Raw genomic sequence first — 10,388 nt, 5'->3', positions numbered from 1 at the left:
TGTTGCGAGTCAGTGACTGCTTTAGTGTTAAAATATGGTGCTGTATTTTTAGGTTAGTGTGTCTATAATATCATTTTATGTAGATATCCACATTTATTTAATATTTTTCTTTTGCAGTTTTTATTGAAAATGCAATATTTGATATCTCAAAAAACGTGATAAACAAATATTCTTAGGTTTTTTCGGTAAAGTCACGTAGGTAAAACATCAAAATTAATAAAAATTAAATAAAATAAAGATCACGTTTCGGAGGCAACACAAGTCTCCGTCATCAGGTGGGACCGTCACAGCCAGATTAGCTGATCTTGATGCAGCTAATCTGGCTGTGACGGTCCCACCTGATGACGGAGACTTGTGTTGCCTCCGAAACGTCGTGATCTTTATTTTATTTTTATTAATTTTGATGTTTTACCTACGTGACTTTACCGAAAAAACCTAAGAATATGAATCCTTGCAGTCACGAAAGCTTCAAATCTAGTGATAAACAAATACTGATGCCAGATTTTGAATCGGCACCCCAAAATTACCTTAAAACCGTTGGAATACCTTATGCCAGAAAAAGTGTGTTGACCAGTGTAATCCACTGCTTTTGGCCACATACAGAAATTGTAACCGCGAAAGTGATGCCACCTCAGGTAGTACCGACAGGTGAGATGCCCCACCGGCTGGGATCATGGACTTGCGGCAGGGATACATATGTCTTTCATCACAAGTGGACACTGCAACCTGGTGTTGTGAAGCTGCATGGAAACACGTGAATTATGGTTAAGGACATGGGCCAGTCATCTTCTTGGTTCTTTCGGTAAAGTCACGTAGAATGGAAATAATAAAATAATAAAAATAAAACATAATAAAATAATTCTCACGACGTTTCAGTCACAACGCAAGCAGCCGTCCTCAGGTGGAGAACAGGTCGGCTGCTTGCGTTGTGGCTGAAACGTCGTGAGAATTTTATTATGTTTTATTATTATTATTTTATTATTTCCATTCTACGTGACTTTACCGAAAGAACCAAGAACATGAATCCCTGCAGTCACGAAAGCTTTAAATCAAAATTTAACTGACATGGCCAGTATTTCAAGGAAAGTCTTCATCCGTGAGAGTGTTTTATGGGGCCACACATCCTGCTGGTGATATCAAGAGCAAGTCAAAACCAGTACTGGAAAATGTTGGTCTGACAGGTCTTAGATGTTATTATATTCTAGCTATAAAACAATATCCCTTGTTAATTTTTTCATCCATGAGTTATTTGTACTGCATTGCAATGTGACCAGTGGTCTAAACCATGGTTTTCACAAGGAGTGCACTTACAATGGCTGGGCATTGCTTGATGTAAATATATATACATATTGCTAGGTTTTTCCATATTGCAAATGTTCAGCCATTCACCCTGATCCACTATCAAAAATGAATAGTTAAAACGTAAATTGTAAACTGTAGTCGTAGGAAAATTGACAGAAGATGAAAGTTATTTTTTTTAATAGTTCATTGTTCTGAGCTTCACACAAAAATGTAAATATAACACTGCAACTTTAGGTCGTCCGTTTTGTAAAATTTGTTCACATTCAGACTGTGTTGTGACACCATCGATGAACATCAATCCGCTGGAGTCGAGGCAGGTGATCAAATCTTCACGTTATCACCACCTACAGCAACATCCTCTTCACACCTGGCCACCTATTTTGGTTGGCCTCTCAACACACTGGATGCTTTAAGTGTTTTAAAATGCAGCTCGCAAAATGTCTGAAAGGACAGCTACCACCGTGTCGCAGAAACGACCTTCATATTTGCTCGCATGATGAGTCCCTGTAGTTTTAGCCCATGATGATCTGCCACGAGAATAAGTATCGTTTGTAGGCCTCAAGTGGTCGCGGGGCTGTCATGGGTCGGTTCTGGCCCTTGGGGCCTCTGGTTTCCCACAAAAGCCTTTAGCCAAATTCACCGAGGAGACAGCCGTGCCAGGCTCAGCCAAAAGGCACCACCGGCTCCTCCCATTTACCGTCGCCGTCGTTATTCCCAGCCAGCAGCTCCGCCAGGTACGCGCGGAGCTCCCGGGCCGCCTGCACCCTCCTCTCGCCGGGCCTCTCTGCGGCCCTGAGGCCGGGACGGCCCCTCGGGTCAGCGCAGCGTTCCACGAGCCGGACCAGGCGGCCGTTGGAGGCGACGGCGCGCGGGGCCGAGTGGAGGAGCCCGCCGCGGCGGCCACGCCAGAGCGAGCGTGGCGACAGCAGGCTGCGGCACACGGCGTAGAAGTTGTGGTCGTGGTGCGCGCGCGTGCATAGCGCGTCGCGCGAGAACGACAGGCAGCCCTCGCAGGCGCCGTCCGGCGGGGACGAGTCCATGGCGACAAGGTTGGGGCCGCCGCCGGCGCCGCCGACTTCGCCGTCGTCGCTGTCCTCGCTGCCGCTCTCGTACCACTTGTCCCAGCCGTCGGGTTTTTCTGCACACCGTGGATACGTGTGTGTGTGTATGAGTTACTATATGGGGAGCGGTGGTGTAGCGGTCAGCGCGCTGCACTACGAACCTGGCGACCCGGGTTCGATTCCCACTCACGGCAAACACCAGTGACGATTATCTGAACTGGTCCTGGGACTCCCCTAGGTCGACTCAGCCTCAAATGAGTACCTGGTGCGGTGTGTAAACATCGCCGCTAGGGAAACAAAGGCGGTCGAGCGTGGTGCTGGACACCCACCCCCTCGTGTACCGTTCCGGCCTTCATAGGTGCTCGCTAACAGCACTTGCCCCTACAGTCTGTTAAGGCTATACGGGAGATCTTTGTTTTTGAACTTTGAGTTACTATATTATTTTAGCTATCTGGCGCTTGGTCAAAAGTGACCGGCCACACATGATAGCTCAACAAAGCGGGTGATGTGGAAATGCATAGCAGCCAAATACTCTAAGCGCATGTTTATAAATGTGGAGGGAAAAATCCACGCGACCACGAGGAAAACATGCAAACTCTAAATATACATCCAAATACATCCATAATAATATACAGGCGTCAGGGTTGGGATCGAACCTCTGACATCCTGTATACAAGGCGAGGTCGCCACCATGTCGCCCCTAGAGTTACATCGCATGCACAAACTTAGTAATGTATACAAGCCCTGCCCTCCACCTGCTAGACATCTCCCACCATTTAGCCACCTCTAGAAATCTTGCTGCATCCGAGCCCCCGTCAGATCTCAACAACCAGGGCCCACGCCCTGACCCTGCACCCCCGGCAGACGGTGCTCACCCTGCCGCAAGGCTCGCTTGTCCACCACGAGCACGTTCTCGGCGTCCACCAGCACGACGCGGCCGTCGCGCTCGCCCACTGCGAAGTTGTCGGGCGTGACGTCGAGGGGGTAGAGCGCGTAGTCCAGGTCGTTGTCGCTGAGCTGCGAGGCGAGGTCCAGGAGCTGCGCGGCCAGATCGGCACGGCGTCGCCACGGCGCGTCCCACAGCTCCCAGAGCGTGGGCCCCACCAGGGCCTCGACCACGAGACGGCCGCATGCGCCGTGGTATTTGGGGAAGGGCCAGCCCTCGTCCGCCGGGAAGCTCTGAGAGAGAGAATAAAAAAACGAGGAAAATCATGGATACGAGTGGATTCTGTATCGCTTTCCAAAATGCGTTCGTTCCTTGGAAATGCTTCAGTTGGAGATAAAAACGAGAGCGCTTCCATCAGGCGCACAGGATGCACTTTGTCCGTAGTCCACAATGAGACAACGGGGATCGGACAGTGGCCCTGTCAGTAAGCCGCGAGCAACCATTTGAAACATTTTTACCAGTTTTCTGCAGAATAAGTCCCTAATAGCAAAACAGATTTATACGCAAGTTTAATTTATACTGGATCATCATTGTGAGCTATCGTAACCAGCCTTAGTTGGCGAGTGTAAAACAAAGTCGGGAAGGGTATTTAAATATGCAAATACAATCAAAATCAAATGTCTAGGGTGATGGGGAGGGGACATGGATGACCCCGATAACATAAAAACAAGCAAGATACAAAATAATATTTATTAAATGATAGGAAAAGAGATTACAGATCACTTGAAGGGATCACAGTCATTCTACCTTATTCCGAGGGTTATACATTTTCTCCGAGAGATTTGAATGGATTCTTCATCTCACGACATGACACATGGCATGTGTATATGCAGGGATGAAGGACTTCCCATGCTCAGTGCGAGTTGCTGAAGGCATGGCTCACAGACACGAGAGAATAACCATATTCTTAGGTTTTTTCGGTAAAGTCACGTAGATAAAAAAGAAAAATTAATAAAAGTAAAAGAAAAAAGAAAAATTAAATAAAAATATTATTATTATTTTGCTTTATTTTTTTATTTTTTTTATTTTACTTTTATTAATTTTAATTTTTTACCTACGTGACTTTACCGAAAAAACCTAAGAATATGAATCCTTGCAGTCACGAAAGCTTCAAATCTAGAGAATAACCAGTTCAATATATTTTGCTGCACTGGAGGGGAGGGATTGCCGGCATGTGACGCCACTCGCCTGCAGCACGAGCGGCTCGGGGTTGAAGCGCAGCGTCAGCAGCAGCTGCGCCTGCTCGCCCTCGTGCAGGTGGCTCAGCAGCACGCTGCCCGAGTCGCGAGCCTCCGCGTAGCGACGCACCACGCGGTCCAGCAGGCGCTGGGACGGGCAGCGCACCATGTCCGACCAGCCCGCCACCATCGCCGGCGTCAGCAGTCGCGGCACCACCGCCTGCTGCTGCTGCTGTTGGAGAGGTGGACCTGCCTGTTGAACTTGTATTAAGTTCTGATTCAGCAGCTGCTGCTGTTCAAGTTGCGTCAGCTGCTCTATTTTATTCTGTACCGGGTTGTCAATTAGATTCTGCCCCGGCCGGTGTTGATCGTTGGGGCTCGAGTGCTGCACCTGCCGTGGACCCGAGTGGCTGTCGCCCCCCAGCATGGCCTGGTGGAAAGGCTCCCAGTGCAGCATGGCCAAAGCTGGGTGGCAAGGTGTCACTGCGTCACTGCCGCCGCTGCCCATCGCAGCATCCCGACAGATGTCGTGGTCCAAGGCCGCCAGCTCCGAGGCGCTGCCCAAGCGTTTCAGTACCACAGCCTTGCGGCCTTCTCGCGGGTCGTCATAGTGGCCAAAGTACACCTGGGGATTGGGGGCAACGATCACGTGGTTACCATCTGACGGCTTTGCTTGGTCGTCATGAGCATCGTCATCAACCACGAACTGTCCACTGCTGGATTAAGGCCTCCTTCACGGTCTCACTAGACAACAATCCGTCAAGATCCTCTACTTGAGCTGGATCAATGTTATCCAGGAGCACGTGTTGTCGCGATATAAGTTTCACAATACAATACCCTACGATATCAAATTTCACGGTATCAAGATTATTACAATGTAAGTATTGTGTAATTTAGTAATTGTACTTGACATTGTTAGTGTATTGTGGTTGTGCTTTTCTGTACTTCCGGTAAAAATGAACATTACTTACAAGTTCTTAAATGCAGCTTGCTCAACACGAGTGTACCATATATCTTTTCAAAATTTTAACTTTACAATGTCTTCCTCTTTAGGTACCGTCTGTCTACTCAGAAGCGATGATGAAGAAAGTCCCTCCATGGCGGTCAGTCGTCTTCCAATTTCACGGCTTCATTCATTGCCAATCCTTTACAATATATAACACGGATGTTGAGCACAGGCCCAGAGTCCCAAAACATAAAGCGACCGGTAATGAACTGCATTCCTAAGCTTGTAATGCGATTATAATGAACTCCTTTCTTGAATTGAGCAAGGTTATTGTAAGAGCTTGGGGAAACAGACGACGGGAGGGAATACGCACAACACGGGCAGAGGAATCGATGAGAGAAGTCACGAAAAAAATTTACCATGTCAGTGGCGATAAAAGGGTGAAAAGGGTTATACTGCCAACTACATTTTTTCTTTTTCCACCACATGACGACGAAATGAAGTCGCGAGCCAATACAGGGTCCTAATTCTAGATTTGAAGCTTTCGTGACTGCAAGGATTCATACTCTTAGGTTTTTTCGGTAAAGTCACGTACCGAAAAAACCTAAGAGTATACATCACAGGGTCCTCACCCCTGGTCCTAAAAATTCTACCTAAAACCACCGGCACGGGGCACGCTCCACACAAACCGACCTGCTTGACGTTGACAAAATCCAAGAAGCGCAGACGGTGCCACGAGTCGAGCACGAGCTGCCCGGCCGAGAACTTGCGGCACCAGCTGACGCCGAAGCATGCAGGGCACGCGTCGGCGCCCACGAAGCGCCGCTCCTTCAAGGGGTTGCCCAGCAGCAGCGGCAGAGCCAGCGACGGAGGCAGCAGCGCCGGGGCGAGGGCCAGCAGCGCCACGACCAGCAGCGCCAACGCCAGGCAGAGGCGCACGGCGCGCCGCTGCCGCTTGCCGGCTAGACGCGGGGACCAGCTCATGCCCGCCGACTTGCTGGTGTGTGTGTGTGTATGTGTACGTACGTCGGTCAGTCGACCCGTGGCACCTGGGTCTGCCCCGTGACCTCCTGCCGGCGGGCGTTCGACACTTCACGTGGCCTCAAGGTGCACATGGCCTGGCACAAGCGTCGTGGTGACGTCACCGCCACTTAGTGGTGAATGGCGGTTGTTGTTGTTATACGTCGTAGGTCTAGCTGCACGTACGTCGTGTGTTTTTCCAGCAGCAGCCCGCCGAGAGAAGTTGAACTGTGGGAACACGCAGAGGGAGAAGTGGCGTGTTATGTATATCCATGTTGAACTTCTTTTTCATACCGTACGCAGACGACCGTGCTAATCGGAGGTTCTGGGGAAGGACGACAAAATTAACACAAAAAGCGGTTCTAATGAAATGAGTTTTCAATGTAGATTTTAAAAAAATGGCATAGCCCTTAGCAGCTTCCTTATATCGGAAGACATCATTGTCAGCCATGATCAATCCACTGCTGGATGAAGGCCTCTGCAAGGCATCGCCATGTCCAGCACGGTCCTGTGATGTATAGCAAGCTGGTGCACTGGAGCCAGATGTATGAGAGATGCAAATGCGAAGTGGTTAATTGCCACGACGAACTCCGCAGTTCTCACTCCACCACGAGTCAACCTCACTACGAGTCAACCTCCCTCCACCTCGACTCCACCACGAATCAACCTCACTCCACCACGAGTCAACCTCCCTCCACCTCACTCCACCACGAGTCCACCTCCCTCCTCACTCCACCTCGAGTCCACCACGAGTCAACCTCACTCCACCACGAGTCCACCTCACTCCACCACGAGTCAACCACACTCCACCTCACTCCACCTCTAATCAACCTCCCTCCACCACACTCCACCTTATTCCACCACACTCCACCGCACTCCACCACGAATCAACCTCACTCCACCACACTCCACCACGAGTCAACCACACTCCACCTCGAATCAACCTCCCTCCACCACACTCCACCTCACTCCACCACACTCCACCACGAGTCAACCACACTCCACCACACTCCACCTCGAATCAACCTCCCTCCACCACACTCCACCTCACTCCACCACACTCCACCTCACTCCACCACGAGTCAACCTCCCTCCACCACACTCCACCTCACTCCACCACGAGTCAACCACACTCCACCACACTCCACCTCACTCCACCACACTCCACCTCACTCCACCTCACTCCACCACGAGTCAACCTCACTACGAGTCAACCTCCCTCCACCTCGACTCCACCACGAATCAACCTCACTCCACCACGAGTCAACCTCCCTCCACCTCACTCCACCACGAGTCCACCTCCCTCCTCCTCACTCCACCTCGAGTCCACCACGAGTCAACCTCACTCCACCACGAGTCCACCTCACTCCACCACGAGTCAACCACACTCCACCTCACTCCACCTCTAATCAACCTCCCTCCACCACACTCCACCTTATTCCACCACACTCCACCGCACTCCACCACGAATCAACCTCACTCCACCACACTCCACCACGAGTCAACCACACTCCACCTCGAATCAACCTCCCTCCACCACACTCCACCTCACTCCACCACACTCCACCACGAGTCAACCACACTCCACCACACTCCACCTCGAATCAACCTCCCTCCACCACACTCCACCTCACTCCACCACACTCCACCTCACTCCACCACGAGTCAACCTCCCTCCACCACACTCCACCTCACTCCACCACGAGTCAACCACACTCCACCACACTCCACCTCACTCCACCACACTCCACCTCACTCCACCTCACTCCACCACGAGTCAACCTCACTACGAGTCAACCTCCCTCCACCTCGACTCCACCACGAATCAACCTCACTCCACCACGAGTCAACCTCCCTCCACCTCACTCCACCACGAGTCCACCTCCCTCCTCCTCACTCCACCTCGAGTCCACCACGAGTCAACCTCACTCCACCACGAGTCAACCTCACTCCACCACGAGTCCACCTCACTCCACCACGAGTCAACCTCCCTCCACCTCACTCCACCACGAGTCAACCACACTCCACCTCACTCCACCTCTAATCAACCTCCCTCCACCACACTCCACCTTATTCCACCACACTCCACCGCACTCCACCACGAATCAACCTCACTCCACCACACTCCACCACGAGTCAACCACACTCCACCTCGAATCAACCTCCCTCCACCACACTCCACCTCACTCCACCACACTCCACCACGAGTCAACCACACTCCACCACACTCCACCTCGAATCAACCTCCCTCCACCACACTCCACCTCACTCCACCACACTCCACCTCACTCCACCACGAGTCAACCTCCCTCCACCACACTCCACCTCACTCCACCACGAGTCAACCACACTCCACCACACTCCACCTCACTCCACCACACTCCACCTCACTCCACCTCACTCCACCACGAGTCAACCTCACTACGAGTCAACCTCCCTCCACCTCGACTCCACCACGAATCAACCTCACTCCACCACGAGTCAACCTCCCTCCACCTCACTCCACCACGAGTCCACCTCCCTCCTCCTCACTCCACCTCGAGTCCACCACGAGTCAACCTCACTCCACCACGAGTCCACCTCACTCCACCACGAGTCAACCACACTCCACCTCACTCCACCTCTAATCAACCTCCCTCCACCACACTCCACCTTATTCCACCACACTCCACCGCACTCCACCACGAATCAACCTCACTCCACCACACTCCACCACGAGTCAACCACACTCCACCTCGAATCAACCTCCCTCCACCACACTCCACCTCACTCCACCACACTCCACCACGAGTCAACCACACTCCACCACACTCCACCTCGAATCAACCTCCCTCCACCACACTCCACCTCACTCCACCACACTCCACCTCACTCCACCACGAGTCAACCTCCCTCCACCACACTCCACCTCACTCCACCACGAGTCAACCACACTCCACCACACTCCACCTCACTCCACCACACTCCACCTCACTCCACCACACTCCACCTCACTCCACCTCACTCCACCTCGTGGCCACACTCCAGCACTGTCTCTATATTGCGAACAGCTGCCCATGACATCTGCAACACGCGCGCACACAAACCACCGCACAGCGTTTGTCAAGGCGCTGCTGGATGAAAATCTCCCACATGCGGTGCAGGTCGTAGGGGTTATATGACCATACTTCACCACGCTGGTTAGTGCGGGCTGGTGAAGTATGATGATGCTTCTGCACTGCCCACAAGAGTAGGCAGCGAATGCGGTTTAATGCGCTTGGCGCGTGTCTGAAGTCGTCTGGAGTTCGAGTACGCACACTCGGCCGAAGCCTCCCGTCTTTCCTAGAAGCCCTACCGGGAGAGAGGCGAGGTGACCCCGCCGGCTTCGCTTGACCGCGACGGTTCCAGCCTCCAGGTCTTGGCAGATATTAAAAAAAAATTTTTTTAACAGGAATAAAAACGAGCACTCTGCAACTTAAAACACACAAAGACGGTTTCGACACGCGGGATTCGTTCGTGAAACGACGCTTAGCGACAAAAAAAGACGATTTTTTAAATAGAAATTCCCAACCGCGCTGTGCAGCTGAGGATGCCGTGGAACCGGTTCCACCGTTACATTCAATGGGAACCGGATCCCGGGTAGCGGAGTTCGCTTGAGGAACCGGTTCCGATGCTCGGAGATTACCGCCCCCCCCTCTCTCTCTGATTATTTATTTATTTGTCTATCCCGAGGTCAGATGATTGCATTGCACCATTAAGCAATTGGTAATTAAATATAATATTTTTGTCCTAAAAAGTGTCAAATTTTGGAATTTGTTTTCACGAACATTAATTGTCACGCACAACGAGTCTGTGTGGAAAATGTCAGCTCGATTGGATCACGGGAAGTGGGTTAAAAAACGACCGAAAGATTTGTACGGTCGTAAGCAAGCAAGCGAACTTAATATAAATGATTT

At 51.4% G+C, this 10,388-nt stretch overlaps 1 protein-coding gene across 2 annotated transcripts; it reads right to left on the bottom strand.

Annotated features, from left to right (window-relative positions):
- Positions 1 to 988: 988 nt before the first annotated feature.
- Positions 989 to 10,036, bottom strand: LOC133353926 (divergent protein kinase domain 2A-like). 2 transcript variants are annotated; one of them, XM_061570438.1, is made up of 6 exons: positions 9,788 to 10,036; positions 6,127 to 6,681; positions 4,879 to 5,112; positions 4,498 to 4,716; positions 3,239 to 3,542; positions 989 to 2,440 (listed from the first exon to the last, which is right to left on the bottom strand). In XM_061570438.1, the coding sequence occupies exons 2-6, from the start codon at positions 6,415 to 6,417 to the stop codon at positions 1,965 to 1,967; spliced, it is 1,524 nt and encodes a 507-aa protein (XP_061426422.1). In that variant the 5' UTR covers positions 6,418 to 6,681; positions 9,788 to 10,036; the 3' UTR covers positions 989 to 1,964. The 2 variants fall into 2 exon arrangements, with proteins under 2 accessions (XP_061426422.1, XP_061426421.1); XM_061570437.1 differs by having other exon boundaries at positions 4,498 to 5,112.
- Between the last annotated feature and the right edge of the window lie 352 nt (positions 10,037 to 10,388).

Source organism: Lethenteron reissneri, chromosome 45 (genome assembly GCF_015708825.2).
Source record: "Lethenteron reissneri isolate LAM-NWPU_2019-01 chromosome 45, ASM1570882v1, whole genome shotgun sequence".
Taxonomy (NCBI): Eukaryota; Metazoa; Chordata; class Hyperoartia; order Petromyzontiformes; family Petromyzontidae; genus Lethenteron; species Lethenteron reissneri.
This window is presented reverse-complemented; position numbering and strand designations above follow the sequence as displayed.

What these genes read in the sequence shown, in the direction of transcription:
- LOC133353926 (XM_061570437.1), bottom strand. Translation starts at nt 6,417, where the DNA reads ATGAGCTGGTCCCCGCGTCTAGCCGGCAAGCGGCAGCGGCGCGCCGTG. An exon ending in CCGAGCCGCTCGTGCTGCAG is followed by an intron (nt 3,543 to 4,497) that starts GCGAGTGGCGTC and finishes TCTCTCTCTCAG; the next exon opens with AGCTTCCCGGCGGACGAGGG. An exon ending in CAAGCGAGCCTTGCGGCAGG is followed by an intron (nt 2,441 to 3,238) that starts GTGAGCACCGTC and finishes CACGGTGTGCAG; the next exon opens with AAAAACCCGACGGCTGGGAC.